The following is an 18,793-nucleotide window of genomic DNA, read 5'->3' as shown; positions in this document are numbered from 1 at the left end:
CACCCCACGCGCATCCATCCCTCTTGCGCTCCACACGCAAACTCCTGCACACGTGGCAGATTTCCATTCGTCGTGCGGTCCACGAACGAACGTAGCGCGTGGGGACCCAATTTCGTGTTGAGAGGGGTTGGAATTTTCTGCCAAGGTTCCTCTGAACTTCGAAGCATGTGCATATTGCAACAACTTGGAGCCACTTTTGTAATTTTCCACATAATAATATAAGGCCTCACCCATGGATAATATATATAGTTGAGTTGAGTGGGTGCGTGAGTGATACAAGCCTTGTGAGTTGTAGCCACAAACAAACATTTGTGGGGGGATCAAAGGTTTCCTAGATTAGAACATGGACAACAATAATCTTGGGTACAGTCGTAGGAAGGCAATTGAGGAACTTGTGAGAGGGCATGATCATGCCAAACAACTTAGGAGTGTCATCAATGGGAGTTGTAGTGATGATAGGTCAGCCACCCCATTTGCTGAAAAACTTGTGAAGGAGGTTCTCATGTCCTTCACCAACTCCCTCTTGTTCTTGAACAACACCACCACTTCTGAACCCCATGATGCCTCTGATGTCCAAGTTTGGGACTCTCCCAAATCTGAGGACTCTCAAGAGAGTAATTGCAAGACTTCCACCGTTAAGGAAAGAAGAGGATGCTACAAGAGAAGGTAATTCATTTGTTGGTTATGTACAGATTTAGTTTCTTCTTCTTCTTGAAGGATATTAGTATTGGATTTGAATTTCTTATGCAAAGTCTCAAATTTGAATTTTGAGGAAGGGAAGAGAAATCTTATAAGCTAGTTAATCAGAATTATAAGACTGATTTTTAATATGATTACATGATTATAAAAAGATAACAAATTTGGGCACCCCTTTTGTTATTCTTTGCCTAATTCTCAATGCATCTGATTATAACGTGATGTGTGTACTTTTAACATACATGATGATGTTAAATGGTAACATTGGTAAGTGCTGTGTGCTCATCAATTGGGTGCCTTTTTACTTTGTTGTTATTGCCTTTACATATGCGTACAATTGGACCCCATCAATTATTGTTCATATATACATGTGGTGAAGTACTATTTAGGCGTGTCTATTATTTGTTGGTTTGTTTGTCGTGACTTGTGTCTGGCACTGTAAAGGTGATTGGTTTTGATTTGTGGGAAGAGTTAGAAAGTTTATCTGAATATGCAATATTCATGTTTGCAGAAGAACTGAGCAAACATGGGAGAAGGAGTCTGAAGCTCCAATCGATGATGGCTACCAATGGAGAAAGTATGGCCAAAAAGAGATCCTCAATGCCAAATTCCCAAGGTATACATATATATATGATCATATATGAATATATCATGTGTCTTCTGATACTAAAGTTTATCCCATGAGAAAATACTATAAACTTATGCATTTTGAACTTGTTTGAATAAACTTTATCCTGAGCGGATTATCAATGGTTTAAGAATTTTTTCAGTCCAATATCCTTAATCTACATATTAAGACATTCCTGTCGTAACCCGAAAGATTTGTATAAGAATAATATGTGGATAAGTCATTTAAGATAGTACTCTTATACGCCTCAAAAAGTTAATATTCATGCTTTGCTATTCATAGACAACATATATAATGTGTCTTTTGATATAAAAATTTGTTTCATGAGAAAATAATGTAAACTTATACATCTTGAACTTGTTTGAATAAACTTCTGAAAAAAAACACTTACAGAAGAAAATAAAATTATATATATTAAAATCAGCTTATGTATAATCTAAATATAAAATTTTGAAAAAATTAATAAGAAAACTTCTATAATTTAGTTTATATGAGTTAATTTTAATTTATAAATAAGCTAATTTAATTTTTTTATGCTATTTCCTTCTCATTATCAGATAAGTTTATCCAATCAGATCATTAGTTAACTTATTGAAAAGCTCATTTAAATTTATGTATTTGTGAATTTTCAGGAACTACTTCAGGTGCACTCACAAATTTGATCAAGGTTGCCAAGCAACAAAACAAGTGCAAAAGGTTCAAGAGGATCCAATCCTTTTCAAGACCACATACTATGGCATCCACACTTGCAAGAACTTGTCAAACCCTGAGATCATACTTGACCCTATGTCCCCATCTACCTCTTCCAAGTTCCTTAGCTTTGACAACTCCTTCCCAACTCCATCAAACCAAGAGTGCCCCTTTTTCTCATCCTCTTTCCCATCATCAGTGGTGAAAAGGGAGTGCAAGGAGGAGGTCCCTCCTTCAACTTCCTCCAATGATTACCTCATCTCTTCTGAGCTCACTTTTGATAGCTCACCAAGGCATCATGTCACTCTTTCATCAACACTTGACTCAGAGTACAAGAGTGAGGACCTGGATGTCTTGTATGATCATGCTCACCTTGATGATGTCTTGAACCCTTCCTTGAATTTTGATAACTTCTCATGTTTTGATGTGTGACCCTTTTTTTTTTGTTAATTTTAATTTTACTTTAGTGGAGGCAGTGCTACCCAAGTTGTGCAATATATAATCTGTTTTCTTAGATAAATATTGTAGCTATATATAGCTTGGCTTCCATCACTGTAATATCCGTCCTTTTCTTGTCCATGTTAGCATTTTCAATGAATGAGAATTAATAATAATGTTGAGTAATTATAAATATACACTTGTTTTATTTTATTTTATTTTCTTTTTTTATCTATTAAGGCAGTCTAACTCAATAATTTGTTGAGCAGGCGAGTATGTCAGTTGTGAACTTTTTTGACACTAAGTTCAATTTTCACATTAAAAAAAAAAAGAATTTTTTCTATCTTCTGTCTCATTTGAAATTAGATATCTCAGATCCTTCCAGAAAAAAATAAACACAAAAGAAGAGAAGAAAACACAAAAGAAAAAGAGAAGAAAACAAAAAATAGAAAAAGATAACGAGGAATGAACAATAAAGAGAAAAATTAGGGTTTCCACCTCCTATTTTTATTACATTTTCTTTTATCAAATTTTTCTTTCTCTATCATTCTTCTTCTTATTATATCTCGTCCTTTCTATCATATCCAAATGCACCCAAAATGGGGATATAGGTTGATATTTCCTAATGGTTTCAAGGTGATTTTGCATCAAAGAAAAAGTTAATATGCCTCTTTCATAGAAAAGAAACATGCACAAAAGGTGTGTGGTACCTCTACGCAATGAATAAATGGTTGGGGTGACTTGGAAAGGTTAAGGGTAGGTTCAGTGCATGAAATGAAGGGGGGCCTAGGTAGCCAAAAACTGTTGAGTTGTCTCTTTGATTATTACTGTTATGTTTTTGGGTTGGGGAATGTCATATATATCCAACAAAAAAGGGGGTGGAAATGTCATGTTTATGAATGTTTGATACTGTTGTTGTGTTTGATATCCAATTTATAGGGGGCAAATATCACTGGCCACACACCATCACCTTTACTTTATTAAGCACGCTTATCATCAGGATTCACTTTGTTGTACAAAATATAACAAGAATAATACATCATGTATTATTGTTGTTATTACTCCATGCATATTCAGGGAGATTCTTGATAAATAATATGATTAATTCAAATTATCCTCACTGAAAGGAGACTTCCACTCCACATGCTCTTTTTTTTTTTTTCCTTTTTTTTTGTTAATGACTGCATATTGCTTATCACTTAAAAAAAAAAATCAAATGAAACGAAAAGATCCATTTATGTGTAGTTAATGTGTGTGTCTAATCTATACAAGGGTCATACATCGCTGATATTTTTGTGTCAGGTCTTCTTCTCAAGGATTTTAGGTAAAGTTCATATTGCTTAGATGATTATCATATAACTAATGTATGTCTGAATATTATATGATTAAGAGTGATTCACTGATCCTTATAATTATAAAACATCAATTCCACCTATTCTTCATTAGTGTAGTCGCTGTTTTTATCATTATTAATTATGAGTTCATGACACATCCTATAAGTTAATTTATTCCAAATTAAATATTTGCATAATTTGTGTTAATGAATTAAAAGTTTATAAATTATAACGAGAATCTAATATTAATAATGATAACAATTTCTATTTACTCTTTAATTTAAGAGGAGGTAAAAATCAAATATAGGATTTCAAGTTGCTGATTGCATAAAATAATTGTAACCATTGATTAATTAATACTGATACGCATATATGTTCGAAATAACTACAAGGGGAAATAGTTTTTAGAGATCGATGATAAAGTATATGGTTGGATTTTATTATATTTATGGAAAATACTTTGTTGATATATACTTCTACGCATTATGAGTATGTCTATTTAGTGAAAAGTTTTATATTCAATTTTTATCGTGTACAAGAATTTTCTAACAAATAATTATTACAGCATAATATTAAATTATGAGTTAGTAATTTGTACCCAAACTACAAAATAAATCTTAATTGTTTCAAATTTTTTTTGGAATAAAATATTTATAGAATTTTCATGAATAAGATCAAACGTTATAATGTGATATTTACAAGATATTAATCTAATATTAATCTCTCTCATTCTTAAGCAAGTCCTTGAGAGGACATCATTGGTTCATGATTTATATTTTGTTTCTAGTGTATTTTCTATTTGTTTTGAGAGATATATTCATCAATTTTAATTTTTTTCAATCGAGATATATGGATCCATAAGTTTATATATGTATCTATATAGATTTTGTTCATGGATCGATGAAAATTTGCAGAAGTTCTATTGGCCTAGTGGGATGAGATACCCGTAGTAGGGAAAAAAAAAAAACTAGATTTGTAGATGATGTATGTGTATATACATGCATTAGAAATTACTCCTTCTACTTTTTATTATAAAAAACATTTTTTAAATAAATAAATTTTAATTATTTTTATCTTATTTAATGATACTCTTCTTAAAATATCTCTTGTTTAATATATGATATGTCAATTTATTACTTTTTTTTTTTAAATTTATCACAAAAAAATTTAAAAAGAATGTTATAGAATTAGTGAAATTTAATGTAGATAACTATTTTTTTTAACCACTAGGGTTAGTCTAGTGGTTGGGGGGAGCGGTTGGGGTAGTTAGAAACATGGGGACAAATCCTCATTGTGACTATCTTTGCAATCTTTCCTATCTTTACAAAAAAAAAAAAGATAACTAATTTTTTTAATATACATAAATTTGGTTTTTTTTATATAATAAAGAACAGAAATATTCTTTAGTTATTAATATGAAATTGTATTTATGTATATGCACATATTAAAACATTAATTTCTTTGACAGAGCCCACATGAAGGTTAAGGAAAAATTTATTTTCAAATTTTGATTTTATATAATTTTTGTTTTCTTGTTAACTACAAAATTCATTATTTACTAAAACTTTATAATTAAACATTTATAAATTTCATTTTTAATATAAATATAAAATAACAAATTCCTTCGATCTTTTCTTTTACATAAGTAATTTTAATTTTTAAAAAACCTTTTTATCAATAAAAATATTTACAAGTATCATCAATATCATTTTAGAAGTAATCTAAAAAATAGTATAATGTAATACTTTCAGTGGAGTGTGAATTTCTTGTATGTTCTTATTATAGTGTCTTTATTTAAAAAAAAATCAAGACTATAAATAATATGTTATACTATCTTTCAGTTTTTAGAATTCACATAAAAAAATTAAATGTGCATGATTTTATATTTCAAAAATATTTCACAATGACATTCATTAAAGATGTAAACTAATTTAATTAATATGTATGCAAAATATGTGTGATCTTATTATCAACATTTTTACCAAAAATATCATTTTTTATGTATCAAACATAGATTCATTTATAAAATTTAAATTAATTTTAATAATAGTTTTTTAGAGAGGGAGATGTAGAGTCCAAAAAAGAAGCAAAATATTTTTCTTAATTTCTTGATAAATAATAGGATTACACTTAAATGATTTTGAATAGCACTTATATTAAATATATATATATATATATATATATATATAACATTATGTAGGTTTATTAATAAAAATAGGCTAAATTATATTTTTAGTTGCTCTATTTATTTTTATGTTTCAATTTAATTTTATTATTTTTGAAATGTTCAATTTGATCCTTTGATTTTTAAAATATGTTCAATATTTATCTTTCTATCCAAATTAATACTGATGACATTAATGAAATTAGATGAAATGACTACATTTTTTTAAAATTAAAGAACCAAATTAAATATTTAAAAAATAGCAGGATCAAATTAAAAATTTTAAAAATAGTAGAACCTAATTGAATAAAAATTTATCTAATATTTTGTTTATCTAGATAAATTTAAATTTTCTTTTACTTATCCGAATAAAGATCATGAAAGACAACAAATTAAGTACTTGAAATTTAAAAAAATATATATTACAAAATGAAAGGATTATCTAATAAAATAAGTTGTAAAATAGATAAAATAAAATTCAAATATTTTTTTAAAAAAATATTTGATAAATTTTTTTTCAATTTAATTTCTCTATTTATGAAATATTGAATTCAATATTTTTATTTTAATTGATTCAATTTGATTCTCTAATTTTTAAATAGTATTCAATATTATCATATATCCAATTTTATTAACATAACACCGTGAATATCAAATTGGACCGAAAAATAATATTGAACATTTAAAAAAAATACAATATAAAATTAAATTATTTAAAATAATAAAACCAAATTAAATAATAAAAATAAATAAATAAATTAAAAAGATAATTTAAACTATAAAATACTAATAAACAATATATCATATTTTATGTAAAAAAAAATATCATATGATTCATATCACAAAATTGGCCTCGTCATGCGGCTTACACGACTTTTTTTTTGGTAAATCAGCATTCCATCACCTAGAAATAATTTTTTTTTAGTAAAGTGACAGAATTATTAACATCAAATTAGTAAAATCTCTTTTAAAAAAAATATAAAATTAGTAAAATATAGATTATGTGAAATTAAAATTCTACAAATGTTCAAGCATATCACATTTTTTTATTCAATTGTCTCGGGTAAATATTTTTTAAAATCTCTTTGATGAAATAAGTCTAAAATATATAGTGGTGGATTATGTTGAACATTAAAATCTTATCTAAAATCCATTAGTAATGTGATCCAACTTGGACTGAATAAAAGATTCTAGAACATTCCAGTTAGCTTTTGCCTAAATGTTATTTCTTGTCCAACTCCATTCATTTAATTTCTAGAACAATTAAGTTAAATAAGGAAGGTCAAATTAGATAATCACGATTCCGTCATAAAAAGAAGATAATCACGATTCCCCCACATTCCCAATCCTATAAATATTTCACCAAAGTGATATGATATGTTTGATATATTACCATATTGAATGTCTCTCTAACCAATTAAAGTATCTTTATATATTCACCTCTAAATCTTCAGAATATCACCAACACCACCCTAAGAAGAATAAAAAATCTCCCTTCAACAACTCGGAATAATAATATTCACAAATCAACATAGCTAAATAATAAAATTGGAATGAACGACTTTTCTTCAATCAAATTATATGTGGTCCTATGTTGTAATGTGAACACATGGCACGAGTTTACACTTCTCTTAGAAGCCAGAATATATCTTTTGATAGACTTTGAATATCTACCCAATATCATAAAGAGAAATTAAATGGGAAAAAAGATAGCAAGATAAAGTCAAAAATACCCTTTTTCACTTAAATTAATAATAAAGTGAACAGGCCTTTTTTATTATTAAATTAAAAATGTCTTTTTATTGAAGAATTATATTCGAATCTAATAAGATTATTATATATATAGGTGACAATATTTTTTAATTCGAGGTTCAGACTCAACTAATGATTAACATGAAACAATCTTATATCAGGTTAATTCAGGCTAAGTGAGTAGACTTTTGAATAAATAAATTTTGATTATGAAACTATCAAAATTATTATCAACTTTTAGGATGCTTTGAAAATAGTGGTCATTGATGAAGAGGAGGACGTGTAAACGGATTCATAGGAATTAATTCAATTCAAATATCCAAAATCCAAATGCCAAGTCTTTTATCTTTCAATCCCTCGTGCTAATGCTGACCCAACACAAAATAGTGGTCTTACTTTTCTATCTCACATAGAAAGTGGCTTTTGTATAATTAAAATAGGGTCTCTTTTTTGTCTTCATTAATTTTAGTGAAACAATTTTGAGATGCATGCCTGTGTAAAAAAAATAAGTTAAAAATTCAAAACAATTATATATAATATTATTACATAGGATATTAATTATTTAAAATTCAACATAGCTGGAAATTCTTGGATGAAGTACAATGATATAAATTATTCATGTATCAAGATTCAGCAGAAAAGATAATTCCACAAAAAATGTTAAAAGACAAAACTTTCGAAAATTTGGTTTGGCCCCATCCATAACGTTGTGTAAGTAGGGACAAGTCTTAGTGGCACTATCACTGAGGTCCATATATTTATATACAAGGTAAATAATTGTTCAATCTTTTTCCAACAAATTCAAATACAGTATTACCATCTTTATCAACAAAAATGTGTGTTCTGTGTTCACACTGACCAGAGGAAAAGGTTTGTTGAACTCTTTGAATTGAACGACACGGTCTTGCATCTTATATTTAAAAATGCTTCAACCACCTCTCATGTAATCCTTTTCTTTAAAATAAATACTTGTTTGTTAGATAGAAAATTCTAGTCTCAAATTCATATTAAACACATTGCTATAGTACATGTATTAACCAAAGGATCAACTATTGGAAATTTTTAGAATTTTACAGCTTATATAAGTTTGGTCTTTAGTGTTTTTGCTTAATGAGAATTTCACATTTGTTTATTATTTTTATGGGATATATATGTAATTTAAATACTTTTATTTATTTATTTATCTTTTGACATCATTAAGGTGTTTGAAACATTTTGTTAGGGTTTCTTATTTGTCCTATTTAATTACGTTTTATTATATGTCATACATAATAAATTTTCATATTATATATAACTTTTTGCAATGTCAATGACTTACTATTTCTTTAGACATAATTGATACATCGTTATAATAATAATTTTTTTTTAATCTCTAATAATTAAGCAATGTTATCCAATTGAGAGATGGTTGAAATTTTGTGGAATAATTGTCTACTACAAAATTAGCATTTCATAAAAAAAAAATTGTAATACATGACATTGGCTAGAAAATTATAGTAATCAAACACTAAAAATAATATTAAAAAAAACTCTCATTCCATTATTTGCAGTTTCATTTAAAATAGAAAAGCCATGACTTTCGTCTCTTTCTCAAATGCACATCTTGTTATTTTTTATGAACATTCTCAGTAAAGTTGCATCTCCTTGTGCATATAAAAGCTTTAAGAAACAATATTGAAGTGTCTTTATCTTTACTCTAGCTTTGGTAGGTATGTGTATGTTGTCGTATTGTATAAAAGGCACTGTCGTGTCTTGTGCAAAAGGAAAAATCTAAAGTTAAGGTGTGAAATTGTGGATTGCATCAACGTTTATTAGAACGAGACACATGCATCGGTGTAGTCGTGTAGACCGTGGAAATGTCAGGGCAATGTTATTACTTTTCTCGCCTAGGCATCATAACAGGACAGGATGGGTCGGGTACGGATTTTATGATATTTGTCTCTGTTTTCGTAATTTAAAATCATCTTTGTACTTGTATTTATATTTATTGAGTATATAATTTTTGTTTTCATTTCTATTCTTGTTCGATATTGGGTATATTCGTATCTGTACCTGTAAAAAATTATTATTTTTTTACAAAAAAAAAATAAAATATTTTTAAATTATTTTTTATTATATTATAATTATAATTAAATTATTTCTGTATTTCATATTTTAATTAAGAGATTTCTTAATAATTAAACAACTATAAATATTTTATATTATAATAAATAATTACACATAATAAAATATTAATTTTTTAATATAATTAAATCAAGAACGGGTACGAGTACGAGACAAGTATGTATATACTCATATCTATACCCGTACTCGGTCAAACCGAGCATTTCTCATCAAAGTCAGGACGGGTTCAGGTATTACTTATGGGTACATATTTATTTGCCATCTCTACTTATAAAGCTTCTCATGCAATTTTTTTTTTTAAAATACATGTTGATTCTCTATGCATTATATTTTCAGTTTTTTTTTTTTCTCTGCATCATGGATTCTAATATGGTATGAGAGTGGCATCATCTATTTTAGAATTTTTTTTCCTATGCTTTTTTTTCTCTCTTGTTCTCCCGGAGAAATCAAACTAATATTTGTTTTTGGTTTTTTTCAAGAAAATTCTAATGTACTCTGTCCCTTTCTTTGATTCGATTTTGGTTCTAAAAAAGTTAGCAGTTATTTATTTATTTATTCTTTTTTAACTTCTTGTTCCTATTTTGGGGGAGTGCTCTCACCTCCATTCTTCTCTTTTGCTATTGTCTCTTCTTTTCTTTGTGGGAGTACTGAAATGAAAATTGGAAATACGATTTTTTTATCTGGTCTCAAGAAGTCCTATTTTTCTTACAAGATACACTTTGTTTTGGGTTGCTCTTCATTGTCAACATTTTTTGTTGAAGAAATTGTGTGAAAAAAGATATTTATAAAGAATAATTTCCTTTGTTTACTGATGTAACGATCCGTCATGGTCGTCACACTGCGCGACAACAATTAAACAATTAAAATATATATTAAAATAGTATAATATACATATATACAACTTATAAGGTTGCTTTGCAAGCAATTATAAACAATTGTATAACTACTACAAAATATTCTACCACCAAGGGTGGTCCACAAAATATATACAACTCCATCTCCAGCCACTACCAGTGAGTGGCCTCTTACAGCAACACTCAAGTTTATTTATGTCCTGCTCTCATACAAAATATGATCATTACAGTCCAAACTACATAAAAAAAGGCAAAGATAAGTTAGGTAAAATAACCAACTCATAATTAGATTCAACATAGAAACTTTTAAAATCATCATCATCATCAAACACAAGCAATGAACAATACGAGTCCTACACATCTCAACAATTTTACAACACATGTTCAACATAGCAACATATACCAACATAGTATCAACACATCAATACATATCAACACATATGTGTCGTTACGCATTTCAACTCAAAGATCTCCTACAACACATGGTAAGTAGTCTAAGTGACTAAGTCTTACCGAATCGACAACACAACAATCTTCTTGGACTTTCTAGATCAACAACAAGTTGGATACACGATAACGATTTCTCAAACTTTATCACTTAAGCAAGAAAGTATAGTACTATGTCAGGATATAACAGTTGGATCTAGGCCTACCACGACATTAGCTAGCTTAACTAAGTCACCTATGGAATTAGCCTACCTATTATCCTCCAAATACTACAATCCTCCGATACTCGGTTAGGAACTAAGTTCTCAACTTCATACTTTACTCGAATTGGCCGCTTGTAATCAGTATAGCTCAACGTGACCCCTATACTGTGGTCTCTTTATGCACATGTACCTCGACCTTGCCCACACAGTACCAATTAAGTCCTAGAGGAGAACAACACATCATCCACTCTAAGGGACAACTTTCCAATGAAGGTTTTTCAACAAATTGGGCTCTCAGAGCATCGTAACACTCTCAATCCATACAATGGGATGAGAAACTTTCAAAAACATCTCCTCTAGTCCTAAGTGGTCAACACATCTCATCATCACAACACAACAACACACTTTTATCAACTCATCAACTCATTCAACTTACAACTTTAACAACACAGTCAGCTCAACAACTTATACATCATCTCTACACATCTACACAACTTAATTTCAACATGCATCTCACAACTCATAACTAAATCATCTCATCATGCTTCAACAATATTATCTTTTCAACTTAATTAATCCACACACAACATATAATCAACTCTAATCAACATACAACACTTCAATCACTTAACAGCTCAAACAACATATTTAACAACATCATTTATATTAAAACATAATAATTATGTTATCACAACAAAACAGGACCACACCCCGCGAGATTATTATTTAGCCTAGTGTCGGTCTCAACCAGAGAGCTCCAAGCCCTTTCACGCCCGACGCGGAGGAAATCCCACTCGACGCAGGTTTGCTAATGACTCCCTCAATGAAATCTTGCCCGGTGCGGTAAGGACCACGCTCGACGTAGGTCAGGCAGAGACCTAACCAAGGGATCATGCCCGATGTGGTAATAGCCACCCCCGGTGCTGGTCAGACAAAGACCTCCCAAATCAAATTTTCTCAACACAGGAAGGACCTCGCCTGACAAGGTTGAACCCGAGGGCACCAGGGCCCTCTTGCGCCCAGTGCGAGTGGTCTCGCCCAACGCTAAACCTGGCAGAGAGCACCCTTGGTGAATCACGCTGTTAGAGCTACTCGAAACCCAGAATTCGAAAGCTACTCGAAAGCTATATCTATGAAACTACTCGAAAGGGAGATAAAGGTCGAACACTTATCAGGATCGTATCAGCAGCCCTATTTGTTCACGTGCGAGATGGGTCGAAAACTATTAGTCAAGTCGAACAGAGAGGTGCTCGAAAATAAATGAAGAAGGTTACTGGAGGTTGCTTAAAGTAGTTTGAGTAGTTATCTTAAAGCAGTTAATAAAACATGGATCGAAGAGGCAAAAAACACGTGGGGCAGACGGTTACGAGAGGTTTTATTTTAACCCACGTAATGGGCTTAGTGGACAACAGTTACGTGCCCATAATACGTGTACACATAAATAACTGCTCTTGAGGATTTCTATAAGTATGAAAGGCACACTCTTTTACGAAGGTCGGAAAAACTCATACTTGAATAGAGCTCCGAAACACTCTCCGCCTGCGCATATGGCGTTCGTGCATGGAATCGTGTTTGGGTATGGTTGCTTCTTGACCACTTTTCTTTTTCCTTTCTAGGTTAGGATTAGTTTAGTCTTAGTGTTTCTTGTAATTACTTAATTTTCATTCATGTAATTTCTGATAACGTTGTAATGCTTGAAGACTATAAACCATGATTTGTCTAGGAATTATATCTATCGTTCATTCTGTTTATTTAAGCATCTACATGCATGAACACTGTTTTTTGATAATCGTTGATGAATATCTGGAAACTAGTGATTATTAAACTTCCCTCCTACGCTTTTGGTTCTTAGATCAAATACCTAAATTGGAACTGTCGTAGTGCTAGTTCGAGGAAAAATAATCCATAAAACGAATTCCACCGTAAACAAATTGGCACGCCTGGTGGGACTTGTTTAAGTCAAACATAATTGGACTAGTTTTAGGTATGTGTGTTGCATGAGACTCAGGAGTGGAAGAACTATGTCTACATCTAATAATTAGAGAGATACCAACACGAACAATAATAATCACGTAGATGTAGAGCACCCTGATAATGTGACTAATGTGACCAGGGGGGCAGCATCTTCCCCTGTGTTGCTCGAAAATACAGCTAGGCAAACAAATGTTACTCAGGAACTAGCAAATGTCACTAGGGAATACCCCTGGGGTATGCCACATAATTGGCGAAATACCCAACCAGTGCATGCCGAAATGCCAGTGCCTTTCTTAGGACCAAATCCACAAATGCACGTATCCCCACAGGGATATAATAATCCTGGACCAAATGGCATGGGTTTCGTAATGCAAGACCCATATCAACACGTAGGAATAAGTCAGGAAGGTTCTCTGATTCAACCAGGTAGTTACGTACCTACGAGTATTAGCAACCAAGCTATGATGGCTCTTCGACAACAGATGGACCATAGTAATCATGACATGGTCAACCTGTTGTCAACCCAAATGCATAACATAATGACTCCTTTGTACGAGTTAATAAACAAAATAGGGGATAAATTGGGTGACGGGCCACCTTCGAGAGCCATGAGTGCGAACCTGAATGAAATGGAAAATCCTGGGGGGAATGGAGTTTTTCATCAAAACGTAGTTCAACCTAATAGGGTTCCCAATGACAACTTGGATCAAATGGTAGAAAGGATATTAAACAGACATGGGTTCGATGTAGGTCGAAATGAACGTCCCTATTTTGTGTCAGCTTTTCCAGATCATGTAACCCAAGTAGAACTGCCCAGGGGAATAAAAGTGCCAAAGTTCTCAAAATTCGCGGGAGAATTAACTGAATCTACAGTCGAACATATAGCTAGGTACGTAGTCGAATGTGGGGACTTAGTGAACAATGAATATTTAAAAATGAAGTATTTTCCAAGTTCATTGACTAAGCATGCTTTTACATGGTTCACAACCTTACCCCCTAATTCGATACACACTTGGGTTCAATTGGAAGGTAGTTTTCATGAACACTTTTTCAGAGAGGAAACGAAAGTGAGTATAGTCGATCTAATGAATATTAAGAGACAAAGCCATGAAACTTTAGATGACTATTTGAATAGGTTCCGGCAATTAAAGTCTAGATGTTATACTAATATACCTGAACATGAATTAGTTAGGATTGCAGCGACAGGGTTAGATTTCTCGATACGTAAAAAATTGGTAAACGAACAGTTGAGAGATATGACTCAATTAGCAAAAAAGGTAAGAAGGATCGAACAAATCAAGTTAGAAAAAGAGAAATTAAAAAAGTTTGATAGGTTTGTTCGGAAAGAGAAGGTATCTTATCTAGAAAATACCGAGATGAGTGAGGATAATAATTATGAACTTTTGAGCGAGGATTTTGAAGTTAACTTAGCAGAATTACGCCTTGGTCCTACCTATTAATGTCAAATGCTAAAACCAGGTGAAAATATAGAAGGAACCTCGACTAAGAAATATAGTTACGACGTAACTAAAGCAGAAAAGATATTTGATATCTTACTAAAAGACAAACAAATTGTACTCCCAGAAAATCATAAGATCCCACCATTCGAACAGAGAAAAGGGAAGAAATTTTGCAAATATCATAATATGTATGGTCACTGGACTAACAATTGTGTGCATTTCAGGGATTTGATCGAAAAGGCGATTACTAATGGTCGTCTTGCTTTCGAGGAAAGAGACATGAAAGTGGACGTTGATCCATTTGCTGCCCATACTGGCTATGTAGAACCAGTTTCCATGCCCATCAACATGGTGGACGTTGCTGTCGAGGACGATGAGAACATCGAACCCATTTCTGACGAGAAGCTCGAGGAATTAATGGAGGATTTTGCTAAGGAACAGGAACCTATCTACCCAAAAGAAGGGGATAGTCTGGTTGAGTTCTTATCGAAGAAGAAAGAAGCTAATAAAGAGGTTATGCTGTGTCCTCGATGTAGTGTCGTCTTCGATGGAGCTGCGGCTAAAGCTTTTGAGGAGTCAGAAATGATGAAGAGCTACAAAGCTGAAAAGCTTCGTGAGAAAGCTAGACTGAATGATGGGTCGAAAGCTGGATTGACCATGAGGCAAGTTCACATGCCCTAGTACAATGCTCCAGTAGGGAAGATGGAGATGTACAATTCGTCGAGATTCGGCAATACTTTTGTGCCGAATGCGAATGTGCCTGTGGGAAAATGGACTGCTCATCCAAGGCCAATGATGGGTGGCATGGGTCGAGGAAAATAGGTAATGGGTTATGTTGCACACCCAATGCAAGGAATTCCTGGGAAAACTCCAAATTCGATTACAGGACCCAATAGAGTCTCGACTGGAGGTTATGGGCGTGGCTTTCGACAGCCTTTCAACAATCTGACCAAAACCCAGTGGAGAAGACAGCAAAGGATGCGGAAGGCTACCTTTGAGGGTCTTGGAGGAAACCGTTTCTCGATTCCGGTACCTCAGAAAGGGGAATCATCTCGGAAGTTCATCGAGGATGATGAAGACATGATTACAGATTGTTTCGAGAGTGGCTTTGAGGACTCCCTAAAAGATATTTGTGGAGTAATCTTCATTCTACCCTCCGAGTATGCTGGGGCTATGGAGTCAGTGAATGAACAAGAGGATATCCATAGGGAAGACTTCTTCGATGACCCCAACTATGAATCCAAAATCATATGGGTCAATCAAATCTCGAGGGTTATCCCCAAATTCAATTCTGTTGTGTTCGACTCTCCTACAGAAGAAATGAAAGGACACCTTAAGCCTCTATTGCTAACATTGATGATCGAGGGGCAAGAGGTGAATAAGGTTTTGGTCGACAGAGGTGCAGCTGTGAATATCTTGCCCAAAACAATGCTGAAGAGGTTTGGAAATCCTTAGCTGATTTGAAGCCTCACAATATAATGATCTCAGACTACGCAGGAAAATCTTCACACCTTGAAGGCATGATTTTACTTGATGTGCAGATTGGGAGTGTAAAGAGGACCACCATGTTTATAGTGACGCCATCCAAGGCGAATTTTAATGTCCTGCTAGGTCGAGAGTGGATCCATGGGGTAGGAGCCGTCCCTTCCACTATGCATCAAAAGATCTTCTTCTGGAACGATGACGAAGGGTTGGAAGTTCTCGAGGCTGACTAGAAAACGTATGAAGTTGGTATGTATTTTGCTGATCAACAATTGACAACATTTCCAAAGACCAAACCTTTCGATGCATATAATTCTGGAGTGATGGATGAAGAAGAAGGAATTAAGAAAACTTTCTGCTGGGACGTTAAGAAAGGGTTTGTGATTCGAGTCGAAAAGGATTCGGCTCCACTGGAGGAATGAAGGATGAAGATCCTTACTCAAGCTTCTTAGCTCGAATATCGGCCTATGTGGCCGATCGAACGGCTAACATGGCCGAGGAAAATGAAGGTGAAGAGGCACGTTCAAATGAGGTTGATGAAAATAGCACGGCCACTTCGGTCGAAGAAAAACAAAAAAAGAAAGAGGGGATGGATTTCGAGGTGAAAAATGAAAAAGAAAAACAAAAAAGAAAGAAAAAGAATGTAGACTGCAAAGTCAAGGAAAATGAAAGAGAAAAAACAGAAAAAAACCAAGAGGACCAGGTTGGGTCGAGAAAAACAGAAAAAGAAAAAATAGAAAGAGACCAGGAGGTCGAACAATCGAAAGAAAGCAAAGAGCAAGAACTGGAACCCAAGCTAGATTGTATTTTCGATGATTCATCGTTGGGATTCGAAAGAGCAACCAAGGGAGAACATAAGTTAGAATCTCAAGATCCACTTGAGGAAATCAACTTGGGAACTGTCGAAAATAAAAAGGTAACTTATATTAGTAAGTTCTTGTAAGGGGAATTGAAGGACGAAATAATTCGAGTTTTGCATGAATACAAAGATTGCTTTGCATGGGATTATGATGAAATTCCAGGATTAGATCGAGAATTGGTAGAGCATAGGCTACCCATGATCCCAGGAAAGAGACCTGTGAAGCAAAGTCCTCGAAGATTCGCTCCTGAAGTAATCGAAAAAATCAAGGGAGAAATTGAGAGATTACTGAAAGCGAAGTTCATCAGAACTTCAAGGTATGCTGAGTGGGTATCGAATGTCGTGCCTGTTATAAAAAAGAATGGAAAACTCAGAGTATGCATCGACTTTCGAGATCTTAATGCAGCAACTCCCAAAGATGAATATCCTATGCCCATTGCTGAAACTATGATAGACGCTGCTGCAGGTAATGAAATTATGAGTTTACTTGATGGTTATTCTGGATATAACCAAATTTATATTGCAGCTAATGATGTGTCGAAAACTGCTTTTCGATGTCCAGGTGCTTTAGGCTTCTATGAATGGGTGATGATGTCATTTGGATTAAAAAACGCAGGTGCTACTTATCAAAGAGCAATGAATTTAATATTCCATGATTTAATTGGTAAGTTTGTACAAGTATATATTGATGATATAATTGTTGGGTCGAAGCAAAAAGAGGATCACCTAAGCCATTTAAAATTATCTTTTGAGAGAATGAGAAAACATGGTTTGAAAATGAATCCTCTAAAATGTGCTTTTGGTGTTACAGCAGGAGAATTTCTGGGGTTTGTCATACACCAGAAAGGAATTGAAGTTAATCGAAATAAGACGAAAGTTATCATGGAGACTAAACCTCCATCGAACAAGAAAGAAATTCAATCTCTCCTAGGTAAAGTAAACTTTCTGAGAAGATTCATATCGAACTTGTCTGGTAAAACTAAAATATTTTCTCCTCTTTTACGTTTAAAAAAGGAGCAGGAATTTTGATGGAATGAGGAGCACCAGAAAGCGTTCGATGAAATCAAAGTTTACTTGGCTCATCTTCCAGTGCTTACACCACTCTCTAAAGGGAAACAACTAAAGTTGTACATTTCAGCTAGCGATTCGACTATTGCGGGCATGCTGGCGCAAGATGATGATAATGGCATCGAGAGAGTCATTTATTATTTAAGTCGAATGTTAGTAGGAGCAGAAACTAGATATACCCCGTTAGAGAAATTATGTTTAAGTCTTTATGTTGCTTGTACTAAGTTGAAGTACTATATTAGGACTCGTGATGTTGTAATATTTTGTCGAAGTAATGTAATTAAATATATGTTATGTAAACCTGTGTTACATTCTCGAGTCGGCAAATGGGCACTCGCGTTAACTGAATACTCGTTAACGTTCGAGCCGCTAAAAGCAACTAAAGGACAAATAATTGCAGATTTTCTTGGAGACCATTCGAATGAAACTGAAGAAATTATTTACCTAACCACCAAACCTTGGCAATTATATTTTGATGGCTCGAAACACGAATTAGGTACTGGAATAGGTCTTTTAATCATTTCTCCCGAAGGGTTCCCGACTAAGTTATCATTTAAAACATACAAGGGATACTCGAACAATGAAACCGAGTATCAGACATTAATAACGGGACTCGAAAT

The 18,793-nt window shown here is 32.8% G+C and overlaps 1 protein-coding gene across 1 annotated transcript; it reads left to right on the top strand.

Moving 5' to 3' along the window:
• Window positions 1-249: 249 nt before the first annotated feature.
• LOC109816737 (WRKY DNA-binding transcription factor 70) lies at window positions 250-2,647 on the top strand. Its single transcript, XM_020381826.3, has 3 exons — window positions 250-666; window positions 1,208-1,312; window positions 1,957-2,647. The coding sequence occupies exons 1-3, from the start codon at window positions 344-346 to the stop codon at window positions 2,444-2,446; spliced, it is 918 nt and encodes a 305-aa protein (XP_020237415.1). The 5' UTR covers window positions 250-343; the 3' UTR covers window positions 2,447-2,647.
• Window positions 2,648-18,793: the final 16,146 nt, after the last annotated feature.

The sequence above is a fragment of the Cajanus cajan genome, chromosome 4, assembly GCF_000230855.2.
Source record: "Cajanus cajan strain Asha chromosome 4, NIPB_CcT2T_4, whole genome shotgun sequence".
Taxonomy (NCBI): Eukaryota; Viridiplantae; Streptophyta; class Magnoliopsida; order Fabales; family Fabaceae; genus Cajanus; species Cajanus cajan.
This window is presented reverse-complemented; position numbering and strand designations above follow the sequence as displayed.